Here is an 18,015-nt window from a genome sequence, read left to right as displayed (position 1 = left end):
TTTGTGGGCCCACTGTGGTGCTCTGATCATGGAGGGAAGCAGGTCTTAGAAGAAAATACAGCACAGTATGTGTTTGCTCAAATTTTGAGAGATGCAAGATGATGATAGCAATGAATGTGTGATGGTGATACATGATGTCAGCAGATCAGAGTTTGCATGAATAGAGAGAGGCCTGACATCACACTCAAAGTGTGTCCAACAGCAAGACTGAGATTAGTGGGGATGGTTCCTTCACTGCAAGGTGAATGGAGGAAATGGCAGACAAAATGGTTGCCTGATGCTCAGAGAACACAAGAAATGGAAAAATCTTTGATCATATTCTACAAAGGAAGTGGGACAAGATAAAAAAAAAAACGAGCACAAGGCAGCATTCACCCTTTGACTGGAGCTAACTTCTCTTCTGTATTTTATAAATTTTGCTTCCATTTGATCCCTCTAGATTTGGTAGCACTATGTGTTATTTAAGCTACCAAGGAGCTTTGAAAACTTTTTTGTATTTTAGGTTCCTCTGGAAAGAAAGAAACAATACATTGCCATTAGGAAAGAAGCCAGGGAAGCAATGAGTGAGGATTCAGGTATTATTTGTTACTTCTTCTTTTTTTAACTGTATTGATGTATTGATGGTGATGATGTACTTGGAGCTTTACAGAGTAACATAAAAATAACTGTGATCTTTTTGTATTCTGAATGTAAGCATTAATTTTTAAAATGTTTAAAAAGGCATAGATGCAGATACACGTACTTAAGTTTGTTTTAAACAGGAATGAATGTGAGAAGTTTGTAGGAAGCCTGAGAGTTGACACATGAAACCAGTTTACTTAGAAGTTCTTCACTGGAGGTGTGCATAGATATTTGTGCAGTAGTATAACCAGATTATGCCTTTCCCTTTTAGTCGAGCCGCACTATTTAGCTTCTGCATCGTATATGGCAGATAGCAGTCTGAGTGAAGAGATGAGCCAATTTGATTTCTCAACTGGAGTACAGAGTTTTTCATATAATTCCCAAGACCGTATTGCCTCCGGTTCTCACTTCAGGAGAAAGGTGAGTTAACTTGTCTATTGTGTATGAACGCTGCAAGTATGTTCACACAAACAACACACATGCTCTGGTTTGTGTTCCATTTCCTTCTAAAAGATCAGCATGAACATTCAAATGTTACAGCTTTGGTCTTTTTAAACATGTAGAGCTGTAGAGGATATATCAGTGTATAGAGCAGGCTTCCTCAAACTCGGCCCTCCAGATGTTTTGAGACTACAATTCCCATCATCCCTGACCACTGGTCCTGCTAGCTAGGGATCATGGAAGTTGTAGGCCAAAAGCATATGGAGGGTCGAGTTTGAGGAAGCCTGGTATAGAGCCTCATAATTTTTGCTACTACTACCAAGCACTTAACTTGGAAAGCAATATTATGAAGAGAAAATGAAAGGATAAAATGAAATTCATGTTTAATTTCACTTTTTTTTAAAAAAATGACATCTTCAGAACTAATTGGCAGTTTTGCTTGTTTAAAAAGGAGCCCACAGAACCTATAGTTTCAGATGATTTTATGGAACTGGAGATGGATGAGCTGAACCAGCATGAATGTATGGCCTCTATGACAACCCTGATCAAACACATGCACACAAATAAAATCACACCCACAGTAGAAAAGGTAAGTGTTGGCATGACTTTATATGTTGCTAACATAATCTTTTCCTAGGTCTTTCTAGGTTTATTTTTTTAGAAATATGTCAATGTATTGCCACAGAAATGCTTGAAGACTCAACATACTTGCTAGGTGAACGTTTTCTGTTTTTGTGAAGACTTTAGCATTGTGTGCAGATACTCCATATTCTGCAAGATCTTGTCCTACCTGTGGTTTATCCCCAGTTACTACAGGAAATAAGCTCAACTAGATGAAGTGATCCATGAAAGAAATGTGTGTGAGATAGAAAGATAGATGGATAGATAGATAGATATAAAATAAATTATATAAAAAGTTCTACTGATTTAAGTCATTATAGATGCAGCCATCAGGCTGTTTGTGAGCAAAATGCACCCAGTGTTCTCAGGTCTGAGACATATCAGATGCAGAATAGTTTGAGCTGCAGCTTAAAACCTCAAGCTAAATGGAAAAACGTTTCGCACTCAGAAGTGTGGTTCTGATTCTTTATTTGCTTCCCTGGCTTGAATTCAAGCCTGACTTCAAAAGTGCAAGGTGCACCTAGAAAGGAAAACCTGGGAGTACAGGCCCCTTGATTCTTTCCTTTGAAGTGGAATGACTTGATCCCATGGTAACATTAGGTGATTGACAGATGGAAAGCCCTACCTACCTATAAAAAGTGGCCTGTGGGGAAGCTTAGGATCTGGCCTGCCAGCTGGATCCTGTTCCTTACCCTTAATTTAAATTGTTTGTGGAACAAACATTTTCCATGGTGTGAAGTTTGATTTCATATTGAGCAAAGTACTTGTATTCATTTAGAAATATTGTCTTACTGTAGATCAGAAAGAAACTGACATACTCTACTTCCTGTAAAGCATCTGTTTCCCTGTAAACCCCCCCTCTCCCCCCCCCCCGTGATTTGGGATGCACCTCTACTGGTAACTGAGGAGGAATTGTGGTTTAACACTGTGTTTTTGTTGCATTTTAATTATACCTTGTAATGTAATTGGCTGTGTGTGTCTGTGTACTTATAATCTTTTCGGGACTTAGGGTACAGATTCACCAGATCTTCCTCCATGGATGAAGTTTCTACACAGCAAACTAGGAAATCCATCTGTACCATTAAATATTCGCCTCTTTGTAGCAAAACTCATTGTGAATACAGAAGAAGTGAGTCATTTTTTTAAAAAAAATTGAGAATGTAAATGAGCACTGGTGGTTGTAATAATTTTCTACAGTATGAGTAAAGTAGGTTGAAACTCAAAGTTTAAGAATGTAATGAAGATTGGCACACAGAGTTGATTAAAATCTTAATCAACCAGGCATTTTGATGATGATTTTGTTCAGTTTTTAATGGTTTTCTTTGTTTTATTTGCCTATTGCTGCATGTTGCCCTGATATTTTATGAGATGGTAGTATATAAGTATTTTTATAAATAAAATAAATAGCACCTAAATTAATGTGCTAATCCCTGGACTTCCATAAACCAGCCATCATACACATATATAAGCAGTAGTGTTGTATGATGGCTTGGGCTTGTAGTTTTGAAACCTCCAGGTGAATAAAAGTAGCACTTCTAAGACAGGCAACTTTTCATGTAAGAGACATGGAATCTGATCTACTGCCTCTAATTGGAATGTGTTAATGGTGAGGAGAGAAAAATATCTGAGTGGCATGTTCAGGGGTGTTCATATAAACCCAACTGTTCAAATATCAGTACCCTGTTTACTTTCCTAAGTATTGTGTGATTATTTATCAGCGAAGCATGAAATGTAATCACATTGTTGGGCATTTGTAAGAAGTGCCCTCTCCATTTACTTACTTTTTCAGTATTGTGCAGCAGTTTCCAAAGTGACAGTGCTGTATAGATGGCATTCTGCATTTCTTCTCTAGGTTTTCCAACCTTACACAAAGCACTGGATGGGCCCCTTACTGCAGCTGGTTGTCTCTGGAGATAACGGAGGAGAAGGGATTCATTACATGGTGGTGGAGATAGTGGTCACCCTACTTTCCTGGACTAGTGTTGCTACACCCAAAGTAAGGAACTAAGAAATGTGTGTGTGTGTGTGTGTGTGTGTGTGTACGCGCGCATATTTAGGTCGTAATGATCTGATGCAGGATCAAGGTGTAATTATTGTAAGTTCATAATGAGAAATGTCTCTGGCAATTCAGGTACGATGATTTTTAGAACACCTTTACTTTTACATGATTTCTTAAGCACTATCCTGAGGAGACACTTTAGATGAACGTATGTGGCTATTATTGTCACTAAACAACTGTTAGTGATACTGTACTATAAATGTATTCTCATAATGTATTTATAAATTTAAAGTGTGATTTAAATTTATAGTGTGATTTGCCTTCTGCAGCGTCGCATTGTTAAAAAAGAAGATTCTATCCTACTCCAGAAAATTGAAGATTAATTTTTAAAGCATATTCCTTAGTTAAAATAGCAAACTCAGCTATTAATTAGCTAACTTAATAGCTAATTAACTTAGTTAAATAGCTAACTCAGTGCTTTGTGATTTGCTTTATACTAGGGAAATATCAAGGATGAAATCCTAGCTAACCGGTTGCTTGAGTTCTTGATGAAGAATGTATTTCACCAGAAAAAAGCAGTGTTCAGACATAACTTAGAAATTGTCAAGACAGTAGTAGAGTGCTGGAAAGATTGTCTCAGCATACCTTACAGGTAAGTAATCTTAATAAAGGTACTCTTTGTAGTTGCAGTATACATAAAAATCAACCTAGTAGCATGAAGGCTTTTTTTAAAAAGCTAGTTTGGGTAGGTGGACTGTTGCATTTATACTAAATCCTGTTGTCATCATACGTGTCTAGCAATGTTAGAATATACCTGTTGCCAGTTCTCTAGTATTTAACTTGGAGAAATAAGGATCAATGTGTTTCATGCCTTAGACACAGATGGCAAACACGGTTCTCTCCAGATGTTGCTGGGTTGGAACTCATCATCCCTGATCATGGACCATGCTGCCTGGGGCTGATGGAGTCCAACAACACCTGGAGAGCAGCACACTGGCTACCCCTGTCCTTAGAAGACAAACCTATAGCATGGCTGGGTGGGAGTTGGGGATCAGGTGTTGATCTAATGCAGGGTTTCTAAAAATGCTCCAATTTGAATAGTCAGTATGAACTTGACCACTTCTATTTTTCAATCTAAGTTACTATTTTTATGATCTCTGTGATTTTGTTTACTATAGGATAATATATGAACGGTTTTCTGGTAGAGATGCCAACACAAAAGACAACTCCGTGGGAATTCAGTTACTAGGAATTGTTCTTGCTAATAACCTGCCTCCCTATGATCCAAACTGTGAAATTGGCAGTGTCAAGTAAGAAAATTATTTTTGTGCAGTTCAGCTGAAATGTACTGAACAAAAGAAGTGGGGCCAATAGAGAAGGAAACATGAAACACTTGCATATTTGGCTTGCAATTCTCCTACCTCTTACTTATTCTTCACACAAAACCCACAATCAGATGATAAATTTGGAGGATGGTGGTGGGATTTTAAGATAATTGATTTCAACATAAAACTTCAGTGTTCTCACTGCAGAAGGTTTAATCTCCTCCAAATTTTCATATTTGGATGTGGTTTTATTGCTTTGAGTAAAGCAATTAAATTGATCCCTGCAGCATTTTACATTCAAAGGATTGCATCAGGAACTACAATGATCACGTAACACATCTGTGAGATCATGCAGAAATTTACTTGGTGTTAAATGAGGTTACTCAAGCATGCTTCAGTCTCTGAATTCATGTTGATCATCTGAAAATCGGAAAAATTGAGCATATAATGCTGAATTAGAACTAGCTTCATGTACTGGAGGGGAGGGAGAAACAGACAGGAATGGTAATCAATTTCCAAAATGAAAACTGGAACTTTGGGGACTGACATTGAAATTTTCAGCAAACGGGAAAGTAGATATGTATAAAGTGCATGCATGAGGCCAGGAATGGGGAACTTCTCATCCTCCAGATGTTGGATTGCAACTCCCTGACACTGAGCTGATGAAAGTCCAGAGTTTCCCCCATCCCTTCATTAAATTATTTGTAATCCACTTTGTTTAGGTTACAGATAAAACAAGTGGTCTGTATAGGGTTTCTAAATATGCTCTTACTGATATCTGTTTATTACACGTTAGACATTAAAATTCCATTCTATCGAAGCATATTTCTTCTTCTTGCTAGATACTACCAAGCTTTGACTAACAACATGGCCCTAGTAAAATACAAGGAAGTGTATGCAGCTGCCGCCGAAGTGCTGGGACTCATTCTTCACTATATTTCTGAGAAGGAAAAAGTGGGTACAACAGGCTATGTATTTTCCAATTTCTAAAACCAAAGCAGGAGTTTGCTTTTTAAGTGTATTCTATGATTTTTTTAAAGATGGTTCCTAAAATGCCCATTAAAACAGTGTGTTGTTATCGTAGCTAATCCACTGAATTTCATTGTGTAACATGTCCATTGTATAACATTTTGAGAGGGGAGAAAGTATTGCCCTTTTAGTGAAACATTGGAATTGTCATACTAGATCTCATCCATTCCAGTAATCTGCCTCCAGTAGCTGCTAACTACAAGTTAGGGTGAAGATTGCCATACTCAGATTGTTCCCCAACCTTTGGTAGGCAGCAGTTTACTGCCTCTGAGATAAAAGTCTCATTCCTACTGTGGCATTGAAAGAGCTAGCTCAGGCATAGGCAAACTCGGCCCTCCAGATGTTTTGGGACTACAACTCCCATCATCCCTGACCACTGGTCCTGTTAGCTAGGGATGATGGGAGTTGTAGTCCCAAAACATTTGGAGGGCCAAGTTTGCCTATGCCTGAGCTAGCTTTCACAGATTTATCTAATCTTATAAAAATGACTGAGGAGGCCTTTCACTACTCACATAATTAGTAATTATTACTATTTTTTGGGTCAGGATATTGAGGCTTTGGCATTTGAAAGTACCTAACGATATGTTCAATTTTTCAGATATTTGAAGGTCCGGTTTATGACTTGGTCATACAGCAGCTAAAGCAGCATCAGAATACCAAAGAGGACAAATTTATTGTGTGTCTGAATAAAGTGACAAAGAACTTCCCTTCTCTTGCTGACAAGTGAGAACTCTCAGTTGCCTATACCCTAGAGAGGTTCAGTTAGCTTAGCAGTATTATAACTTCCTGTTCTTTTTGGTTCTTGTTCATGGAAAGGTTTATGAATACAGTCTTCTTCCTGATACCAAAACTTCATGGGGTGATGAAAACTTACTGCCTGGAGGTAGTAATGTGTCGTGCCCAAGAAATAGCGGATCTGTATTTACAGTTGAAGAGTAAGGATTTTACACAAGTCATGAATCACAGGTAAGTAAGGGCATAATTATCCATATTTCTATAGGGACTCTGCACAAACCCTATTTTCTGCACAAGCCCTATTTGAGGAAATGTGAGTTGCTCAAAATCACATTCTCCCTTTGGGTGCTGAGGATAGGAGGAGGCTTTTCACTGTTATCACTTTTCAGTTGGCATTTTTCAGAGAAAAATCCTTGCATGTTCAGTCAAAGGTCTAGCTTTGCTGCACTTTTTGTATACATACTTATTGTTGATGCAATGAAGTTATTTTTAAAATCTGTTTGATTTCATTTTTTCAAGTGAATAAAAATGCACTATATGTTGAAAAAAACTTTTTAAAATTAAAATCATAGACAAATTAAAAAATGTGTTTTTGTTTTTCTCTCCTAGAGACGACGAAAGGCAAACCATATGTATGGATATAGTATACAAGATGCTACCTAACCTGAAACCAGCTGAGGTACGAGAGCTTCTTCCTGCAGTAACCGGCTTCATCTCTCACCCGTCACCAGTATGTCGGGGGAGAATGTATGACATTCTCATGTGGCTATATGATAACTACAGGTAAGAATTCAACCACAGGTATTTTAAAAAGAAATCCTCCATTAAATTGTGTCACCTGTTGCATGAGTGTGCCGCACATTGAAGTCATGATGTGTGGGGGGAAATTCCAACTCTTGACATTTGAGAATTCTGAAGCTGTCTTAAGAGACTGATAGAGAAACTTATGGGCATATATCCTTGTGACCATTATGGAATACTGTGAAGTATTGCAGATTTTCCACTAACCTTTTGTGTTAGTGAGAAGGCAGTAGAAGAGAACTGTTTTTCCTTGCTCTTTCCTCAGGGATCCTGAAAGCCAAGCAGATGAGGACTCTTCAGAAGTGTTTAAACTAGCGAAAGAAGTTCTGTTACAAGGACTGGTTGATGAAAATTCTGGATTGCAGTGAGTAATGTTATCCCATATGTATGTGTGTGTGTGTGTTTAACTGAAAACCAAAGCCTTATAAACTATTTCAGAAATCAGAATTATAACTTAGTGTGTTGGGTGTCTGGGTTTGACGGCTTGGAAGGAAGGAAATGAGATAAAGGTGGTTGTGTTTGCTTTTAAGTCTCTCCCCCTGCTGAATGTCAGTTTCTTTTCCTGTCTTCCTTTGGGCAGTACTAACTTGCCTTTCACCATCACATGAAAACAAACTGAGAGGATCATTTTGTCAATGAGTGGAGTGTGCTGTCAGGTAGTATCCAGCTAAACAGTTCCACTACTGTAAGGACTTTTAACTGAACAATGGAACTTCCCCACTGTGCCTAATGCATGACCTCTACATCAGCTCTGGAGGGTTGGGGGAACCCCTGGAACAGATTTAGTGGTTGTACAGGGGGAGGAGAGCGCAGGGAAATTCCATCGCGCAGCCAAAAGTCATTGCATTGGCAGAACAGTTTAGTTAGATACAACAAAGGAATTTACCACTAGGTTCGAGTCCTCATTTTCCTGATTTTGCCTTGATGAAGTAAGGAATAAGGAATTTGATCTTGAAATGGTAATCTACTGGTGAAAAATAGGGGGTGGGAAGATGGCTTTGCAATATTTTGTTTTATTAAATATGTATACCACCCTTCATCCATAGATCTTGGGGTGCTTCACAGCATAAAATTACAATATAAAAAACACAGAATACATAATAAAAATAAGAACAACAAATGAATAATCTTCCCTCCCACAACAGATTTAAAAGGGCATTGGTTGAAGAGGAATGTTTTTGCCTGGTGCCTAATGATGGCACCAGCCGAACTTCCCTGCGGTTGGCATTCCACAAGTGGGAAGCCACTGCAAAAAAAGCCCATTCTCGTGTTGCTACCCCCGGACCTCTCGTGGAGTTGGTACACAAAGAAGGACCCCATAGGATGATTTCAGGGTCTGGGTGTGTTCATGTGGGGGTAACTCTGAGCCATTTATGGTGATAATGGCTTAATAAACAAAACATTATTGAGCTTGCCATTGTTGTACTATGCTCTGTATTTCCTTTTACAGAATAATTGTCAGGAACTTTTGGAGTGATGAAACTAGGCTACCAGCCAATACCCTTGATCGAATGTTGACTTTGTTAAGCTCTTTATACTCCGTCAAAATTGAAACTCAGTATTTGAGCTTGGCTACGAATTTTCTGCTTGAAATGACCAGCAAGAGCCCAGATTACTCCAGAAAAATGTTTGAGTATCCACTTTCGGAATGCAAATTTCAGGTGAATTTATTTATATATCTTTATTTTATTTTTGTTTTATGGCTTCCCCGTGACATTTGGTTGTTGGCATAGATGGGCCATTGGCCTGATCCAGCAGGCTCCTCTTATGTATTTTTATATAGAATTGTGGGGTAGTCTTCAGGATCCATCACCCTTTAGTCCAGAGCCAGTAAAATCCATTGAGTAGCTATTTGGCTGTAATTTACATTGGTCAGTTTCATACTTTATTAGATGTAAACTGAGGAAGTCATTTTGATGATTACATTGGGAAAGGAGGATATTTTTATAAAATGAAATGGATAGAAATCAGAGGAAAAAATGGAATTTGGGTTAGGAAATGACACCAGTTTAAAAATAAATGCCTAATGGGGGCATTTTATACCCCTCCCATCCAGCTGGGTTTCCCCAGCCACTCTGGGCAACTTCCAGCTAAATATTAAAACAAAGAACTACATTAAGATTTTGTCTAATAGTTTTATATGTAAACCTATCCTAGGCACATTTATTCCATTGTCCCACTGAGTTTAGTGGTATTTCAGCTGAATCAAATTTGATGACTTCAATGGGCAAAGATGGTCTCAGCACTGGGTTGTTGTTTTTTACTTTCTAGGATTTTGCTATTGACTCAAGTTGGCGGTACCGAAGTACTGTTCTTACACCTTTGTTTGCGGAGTCTCAAGCTTCCCAGGATGCCAACAGGTATCGCTCACAGGAAGGATCTCTGGGTGGCCAGATAAGGGCTACACAGCAACAGTATGAATTTACTCCCACACAAAATGCCAGTAAGTTTTCCTGAAGCAGTAGTATTTAATGAAAATCTTAAAAGTGTTTGTGTATGGAATTCATGCTTCCATGTGTATTCAAAAACTTGTGTGTATGGAGGTTTGTACCTTGGTTCTTGAACTCAATCCATTCTGGAAGTCTTTTCGACTTCCAAAACATTCAAAAACCGAGGTGTGGCTTCCGATTGGCGACAGCCGAAACAGATGTTCGGCTTCCAAAAAACTTTTGCAAACCGGAACATTTATTTCTGGGTTTGGAGCATTCGTGAGCCGATTTGTTCATCAGCTAAGTCATTTAGAAACCAAGGTACCACTGTACTTGCATATACTTTTGTATTTGTTTGTTGGTGTGTGTGTAAAATCTTTGGCCTCATATACTAAAAGTATTAAGTATTTTAGTTTTCATACTGAACCTTCCCCTGATATTCTGTTTCTTTAACATCTATTTCTGGTTATAACTTAGGCAAGTAAAAGAATAGTAGTGGGGGGCAACATATATTATATTAAATGGAGGGATATGTGAGTATTAATGCTTTCTTCTTATTTCAGGTGGGAGAAGCTCTTTCAACTGGTTGATAGGAAACAGTGTTGACACTTTTTCAGAATACAGATTTCCTTCATCTTCTGAATCCCTGTCATCTTCGATGTTGTTCATTAACAAACGAGCTGACAAATCACACAGAACCGCCTTCAAACCTATAGGTCCTAATTTCGGAGAGAAAAGACTGGGTTTGCCCGGTGATGAGGTGGACAGCAAAGCTCAAGGTACCACAGCTGTTAATGGAGATTTCTCCCTTACAATCCTTAGTTAGAAGAAGCCTTCTTTATTATCTAAGGCTAAGCAAATTACATAATATCACACATGAGTTTTGCTCAAGCAACCAAAAGAAATTGGTTTCAAGAGTTTAAGCCCTTACATTAGGAAAGTTCTTAAATCAAAGGGTTCATATGTCATCAAAATCCCTTTACAGGTCTTATATGATATTATGGGTGAGACTTTCACACCCCATTGTTTAATTAGGAAAGTGTTGTATGCAAGTTATTAAAAAGTAGCTTTATGTATAAGTTAAAAAAGAATTTTCCTTCTCTGTTGCTTAGGTATAGATGAACGGGCAGAGATTCTGAGACTGAGGCGACGGTTCTTAAAAGACAAAGAAAAGCTTAGTTTGATTTATGCAAGGAAGGGCGTTGTTGAACAGAAAAAAGAAAAGGTTTGTTTCCTATAGTATAAATAAAAAACAGAGACTTGAACTGTTTTTAGAGTGCTTCTACTGAAGTACCGCTTTAGGAACAGAGTGCCCGCATGCCTAGGAAGCAGATTGTTCAAGTGTCCCATAAGCAGTGGGGTTGAGAGACCACCAAGGCACACGATTCCTCTCCTTCCTAAGAAGCAGTGAAGTATCTAGCTGGGCTCTTGACAGTGTGAGGCACTACAGAGATGGGACTGGAGTATCAAAGCTCCATTCTTTTTCTCAAATAAATGTGAGATGTTGGGGGTTTTCCCCCCCTAAGGAGATTGCGTTATGATCTTCATGTTTTGTTGCTTACTTTTCCAAAGCTGATCAGGAAGCTTGCCTATCAAGGTTTTTCTGAGGACAGAAGTTGGCTGACTTGTGGAGGAAGCTATCCTTGCATGGGGCATGTGTGCCCCACTTGCTCCAGTAACTCAGGGCCACTCAAATTAGCCTAATATATTTCCTGAGTGAAGACACACCATTTCATGTCTTACCCACTCTGAAGCAAATGCATTCCCTGAGTTCTGCTCTTCTTCATCAGAATCCATGGCTCTTCTTGCTTGATGTAGTTCAGCTCGAAGCCTAAACCTTAGAATTGAACTTTTGGGAAGAATTGGAATATGTGACTTAAACTTGAGGTCATGCATTTTCTGTATCAACATTCTTGAGTGGTCAGCTCTCCCTTTGCAGGATCCACAAAAAGGAGATGTATATTTATCTATTTATTTTGGAAATTTTTTAATTACTTGAGAGCTGGACCATAAAGAAGGCTGATCGCTGAAGAATTGATGCTTTTGAATTATGGTGCTGGAGGAGACTCTTGAGAGTCCCATGGACTGCAAGAAGATCAAACCTATCTATTCTGAAGGAAATCAGCCCTGAGTGCTCACTGGAAGGACAGATCGTGAAGCTGAGGCTCCAATACTTTGGCCACCTCCTGAGAAGAGAAGACTCCCTGGAAAAGACCCTGATATTGGGAAAGATGGAGGGCACAAGGAGAAGGGGACGACAGAGGACAAGATAGTTGGATAGTGTTCTCGAAGCTACCAGTATGAGTTTGACCAAACTGCGGGAGGCAGTGGAAGACAGAAGTGCTTGGCGTGCTCTGGTCCAGGGGGTCACGGAGAGTCGGACACGACTAAACGACTAAACAACAACAACATATAGAAAATATCAGAGCTATTTAAAAGCATCAGTAATATAGTAAAGCTGTATAAAAACACAATTCTACAGTTCATATCAGTGATCTGGATTCATGGCTTGGGTTAATCATCTGGAAAGTCTTGTCTAAATACAGAAGTATTTAACAGGTGTTGAAAAACGTAGCATAGTCAGTGTCTGTCTAATATACCCAGGGAGGGAATTCCACACGGCAAGTGCTGCAGCACTTAAAGATTCTGCTCTAAGTACAATGGAGTGGACCTTGGGGGAATCAAACGCTATTAGGACGGCCTGTCCTGATGCCTGCTGTGACCAAACTGGTATATAGGGCCCAAGAATATCTTGCAAGTAACCTGGTCCCAAGTTGGTTACAGCTTTCATATGCAACTGACAGAACCTTAACCCGTGGCTTTGTAGCATATCGGCAGCCAATAATATAGCTCTCTCAGCAAAGGTGTTACATGCTCAATGTAGTAATCCATTCTCAATGTTACTGTATGATAAGCTGTCCCCCCCCCCCGTTCACGTCAAAACTAATTCAGGAATTATCTATTGTTGCAGGAAATTAAAACCCAGCTAAAGATGAAACATGATGCTCAGGTCACTCTGTACAGGAAGTACAGGCAAGGCGACCTTCCTGACATCCAGATTGAATACAGCAGTCTTATTACCCCTCTGCAGGGCGTAGCTCAGGTATGCTCTTTTATCCGTGTTTTTTAACTGCTTTTTGGTAACACAGTTGTGGTAAACGAAATTTCAAAATTTGTGTAAGGTACTCAAATGTAAAGCTGTTCCTGTAAACTTCTACGCTCCAGTTGCAGAAGAGACACATGATTCTCTGTGGAAGCACGAGTGCGGTTGTACTAAGGATTCATTGCTTGCGTTGTCAATTACAGAGAGACCCTATACTGGCTAAGCAGCTTTTCAGCAGTTTGTTTAGTGGAATTCTGGAAGAAATGAAGAAAATGAAAACTCTGCCTGAGAAGAACAATGTTGTCCAGCAGTTGCTTGAGGATTTCAACCACTTCCTGACAACATCTGTGCTGTATTTCCCACCGTTCATAGCTTGCATCCAGGTAGTGCTTTCTACGTTGCAGTTTGAATTTTGTCCTGTTTTGTCTTTTTAGGCATATACACCAGGTTGGGGGGAAACCTTTTTGGCCCAGTGGCCAGATCTTTATTCTCTCCACTCACCATGGGGCATCTTTGACCGGTGGGTAGACCCACTCACCTGTCAACTATCTGGCTTCATAATGATGTTGACATATGTCAAAGTGCAAAGGAAGTCCCTGTACAGCAGAGCTTTCCAAACTTTCATGTTGGTGACACACTTTTTAGAAATGCATCATTTCGTTACACAGTAATTCAGTTTTACTAGCAAACTGGAAGTTAAACTAACCCCTTTCCAGCCCCAGGAGGAGCACGGGGAATGTTTGTGTGACACACCTACACACTGCAGCTGACGTGTCGCAACATACAGTTTGGAAAGTTCTGCTGTACAGCAACCACTTTTAAAGACACACATCTCAAATAGGCTCCCTTTAATTGACAGTTGGCTGATGGTCGGTTAGAGGGAGCCCCTTTGAAGTTTCTGCACAGAGGAAAATGACCCAAAATGTCCCAAACATAGGAGCATTTCCCCCTCTACAAAGGAAGTAGTTTGTATTCAGAGCAGTGGGGGAAGTGCTTTGAAAACAAACTACTTCCTTCAGGGGAAAAAAAAGAAATGCTCCAATGAAAGATGACACATTTTTTTCTTTCCAAAGAAACTTGCCAAAGCCCCTTCTGCAGTGCTTCCCACATGTTTGTGTCACTTGATGTGACTTGAACAAAACAGGCTGGTGGGCCAAATTTGACCAGCAGACCAGAAAATTTCCACCACTTTTACAGAAGATATAAATGAGCCCAAGCTAAAATTGATTAAAGATGACACCATTCTTACTTAAATTTGTTAATATTTGCCAAGGGACGTACTAGTTCTTCCTTCTTTTAATGGTCTGTGAAGTTGCCTTAATTCTTGTTCTCTACATTATAAAATTTACCTAGTTGGCTAATTTCTTTATAGACAAAGGTGTTTAGTGTGGAACTGCATCTGTCTTGGGAGACACACAAAGAAAACCATGCTCAAAGCGGCTCACACCAATGAAACAGGGATGCATTTCAAACAATCACTACAAAAACAACTTGCTTGTGTCTGATTATGACAGTGTTGTACATCTCCCTGTCTCTGCAGCTAATAATAATATGAAGTGAGGCTAGGGAAATGCACAGTATTATGATGTCAAGACATAAGTAAGTTGTCCTAGCTCTAGACATAACAGAGGGGGCTGTTGGATTAAGAGTGTGTGTGTGTGTGTGTGTGTGAGAGAGAGAGAGAGAGAGAGAGAGAGAGAGAGAATGAGAGAGAGAGAGACACGGCATATTTAACATTACATATTAAGCTAACCTCAAAGTAATTCCAATAGCTAATTATGGGTTTGGTGCGATAGGAAATGAGCTACCAACACAGAGAGCTGCTGGACCTCAGCCCTTCAAGTGTGAGCACTAGCTGCTTAGCAAGTTTGCAGCAGCCAGTGGGTATCCTGCTTCTTGAACAATCTTTAATTCACCTTTCCCCGGAGGAGGAGGGGGAGGAGCCACCCTCCAAAAGGATGCGTGGAAAGACAGAACTTTCACCCAATGTGATCAAATGGATTGAACTTGCCAAGTAAGTTTTTTTTCTTTCCTCTCTAGAGTTACATTACTGTATGGTATGTTTTTTAAATTGTATAAAAAAAGACTATAAGTAGTATTTTTGCAGCCTATATAACACCTATTGAATTAGCATTTTCTCAATAGCGACGCTGTTGGATTAGGACTGAAAATAAACCCAGGTTCTAAGGTTTACTCAACAGTGATACTCACTGGATTACTTTGAGCTGCCCTGGGGTGGCTAAACCATGGGGTGTATACAGCCAAGAGGTTTTGGGTGGCAAATTCTGTGTGGTGTATATGTGTAAATATATATGAGGGGGAACTCCCCTACTTTCCCCAAGCACCCTAGTGTAACCTTCACCACTTCTAAGTCATTTGGAGCTTCTAAAAAAACCTTCAATGGAATCTTTCCTGCTGCTCTATTAACAGTGCTACTTTTTAGCCTACTCTCTTCACTTCTCTTCATTGCTGTCCACATTATTGGTTGTGCAATGATGTCTTCAGTAGCTGATGACAAACTATCCTTCTTGATTACCCGCAAAGGCACCAGAGCAAGAAAAACAACGCAGGCAGCAGTGAACAGAAGTAAGGGAGTCAGCACCATCTGTTGATTGCAATGGTTATCAAATTTAATGTCTTTGGGGGAATTAGGGATGGGGAAGACAGGTTCTGTAAGAAGGAGGGAAATAATCACATAAAAAAACAGTCAATGCCCCAATTATGTACATTCCTTTTGTTTGTGACCATGCACACACATGCCAAGTACTTGGAAGTGGTACCCAGAAATGTTCAACCAAACCCCACCATTCCTCTGACACGCGGGAAGTGGAGGGGCGGTGTAGCTGGCCCAGCTGACGCGTGCAGGGCAGAAGCTTTACCGTGCATGATAGCTGGGATGACTCAGCTCAGGCTCCTGAAGGCCAGAGGGATGGAGGGGCTTGGTTGAGGAGGGCTCCCCTGGGTGCTCCCCATTTTACACAATTTCATATACATGCGTGAAATGACCTCGGGGCCATTGCTTATGGAAGTTAGGATAACGTGTACTTAAGCAATAAGCATTCAGCTGTATCCTGGATTTTTTTTCACTTTTTTTTTCCAAATGAGTTTTTATTGGTTTATCATTATATATACATATAAACAAATACAAAGTATAATACATAAATTACATGTGTCGTATCCAGTCCATGAATCATACATATATTACATAGTTGTTTTAAGCTCCACCGAGCCTTAGACTTCCCTCCACCCCTTTGGTAAGTATCAGATAAATTCTGGAATCACGTATTTTATCTCCTTTACTTATTAGTCGTTCGCTGTTAGTTATTCCAGTCCCGCCAGTGTCGTCAAACTTCTACAATTAGTTCTTATATATGATATGTCAAATATTTGTTCCAATTGTCATGAAATTTCTGTTCGTCCTGATCCCTTAATCTTCCTGTTATTTTAGCTAGCTCAGCATAGTTTATCATCTTGACTTGCCAGTCACTTATAGTAGGTATTACCTCTATTTTTCAGTTTTGTGCTAACATGGTTCTTGCGGCCGTTGTGGCATATAAAAATAGATTTTTATCTTCTTTTTAAATTTCTTTGCCAGTTATTCCTAGCAGGAAGGCTTCAGGCTTTTTTTGAAAAGTATATTTCAAATTTTTTTTAAGCTCATTGTAAATCAGTTCCCAAAAGCCTTTCACCTTACTGCATGTCCACCACATATGGTAGAAGTCACCTTCTACCTCTCCGCATTTCCAGCATTTCTTATTCTTCAATCTATAAATCTTAGCTAACTTCACTGGCGTGAGATACCACCTATAAATCATTTTCCAAAGGTTCTCCCTCAATGCCGTACACGCCGTGAACTTCGTATTAACATTCCACAATTCATGCCACATTACAAAATCAATATTGTGACCAATATCCATGGCCCATTTGGTCATAGCCTCCTTCACCTCTTCGTCTTTTGTGTACCAATCCAATAAGAGATCATACATCCTAGACAAAGTTTTATTTTTACCTTCTATAACTTCCACATTAAATTTAGATTTTTTATCTTCAAATCCTAATTTCTTTTTGTCTTCTTTTAGCAAGTCGTTTACCTCGTGGTATTGCAACCACCCTGTAAATAAGTTCTTTACCGCTTCATAGGGTTTAAGTTTTATGCCCTGATCGGTTTTCCTGGTAAGTTCTTCATAAGTGGCTCCCCCCCCCCCCATATTAGTTTTTTTGACAGTCAGCACTTCTATTGGTGAAATCCACCAGGGTGTTTTCTTTTCCAGCAAATCTTTATTTCTTTCCCAAACTTGGAATATTGGTCCTCTAATTATATGATTTAGAAAGCCTCTATGAACTTTCACCTTCTCGTACCACAGGTACCTGTTATCGAAGGCCTCTAAATCCAAAATATCAGTATTTTCCAGTTTTATCCAATCTTTCACCCACATTAAACACGCCACTTCATAGTATAAACTCAAATCTGGTAATGAGAAACCTCCTCTCTCTTTTTTGTCTACCAATATTTTCATTTTTATTCGCGGTCTTCTACCCTGCCAAATATATCTCGCCAAAGCCCTTTGCCACTCTTTTCACTGTTTCAGCCCCTTAATTACTGGAATAGTTTGAAACAAAAATAGCATTCTGGGCAAGACATTCATTTTGATAACTGATATCCTCCTCAAAAAAGAAAGTTTCAGTCTCTCCCAGATTTCTAGATCTTTCTTAATACTCTTCCAAGTAGCTTCATAGTTATCTTTATATAAGTTTATGTTTTTAGCTGCAATCCACACTCCGAGATATTTCAACTTCTTTGCTGCCATAATTCCGGTTTTTTGTTCTAATTCTACGATATCATCTTTGCTTATATTTTTTGCCAACATTTTAGTCTTGTTCTTGTTGAGTTTAAGACCTGCCACTTTGCTG

At 39.3% G+C, this 18,015-nt stretch overlaps 1 protein-coding gene across 1 annotated transcript in view; it reads left to right on the top strand.

Annotated features, from left to right (window-relative positions):
• Window positions 1-18,015, top strand: part of PRKDC (protein kinase, DNA-activated, catalytic subunit) — an 87,172-nt gene that overhangs the window by 43,861 nt on the left and 25,296 nt on the right. The window contains exons 45-63 of the mRNA XM_081205378.1: window positions 503-575; window positions 893-1,041; window positions 1,514-1,651; window positions 2,693-2,812; window positions 3,536-3,679; window positions 4,183-4,334; window positions 4,861-4,992; window positions 5,850-5,961; window positions 6,635-6,759; window positions 6,853-7,002; window positions 7,381-7,554; window positions 7,838-7,936; window positions 9,023-9,233; window positions 9,844-10,015; window positions 10,565-10,780; window positions 11,114-11,226; window positions 12,973-13,104; window positions 13,308-13,487; window positions 14,901-15,118. Of these exons, the coding sequence (XP_081061504.1) occupies window positions 503-575; window positions 893-1,041; window positions 1,514-1,651; window positions 2,693-2,812; window positions 3,536-3,679; window positions 4,183-4,334; window positions 4,861-4,992; window positions 5,850-5,961; window positions 6,635-6,759; window positions 6,853-7,002; window positions 7,381-7,554; window positions 7,838-7,936; window positions 9,023-9,233; window positions 9,844-10,015; window positions 10,565-10,780; window positions 11,114-11,226; window positions 12,973-13,104; window positions 13,308-13,487; window positions 14,901-15,118 (2,810 nt within the window). The remainder of the gene's footprint in view (window positions 1-502; window positions 576-892; window positions 1,042-1,513; window positions 1,652-2,692; window positions 2,813-3,535; window positions 3,680-4,182; window positions 4,335-4,860; window positions 4,993-5,849; window positions 5,962-6,634; window positions 6,760-6,852; window positions 7,003-7,380; window positions 7,555-7,837; window positions 7,937-9,022; window positions 9,234-9,843; window positions 10,016-10,564; window positions 10,781-11,113; window positions 11,227-12,972; window positions 13,105-13,307; window positions 13,488-14,900; window positions 15,119-18,015) is intronic.

Source organism: Podarcis bocagei, assembly GCF_964188305.1.
Source record: "Podarcis bocagei genome assembly, chromosome: 8".
In the NCBI taxonomy this organism is placed as follows: domain Eukaryota; kingdom Metazoa; phylum Chordata; class Lepidosauria; order Squamata; family Lacertidae; genus Podarcis; species Podarcis bocagei.
Note: the sequence above shows the minus strand (reverse complement) of the source record. Positions and strands in the feature narration are given on the sequence as shown.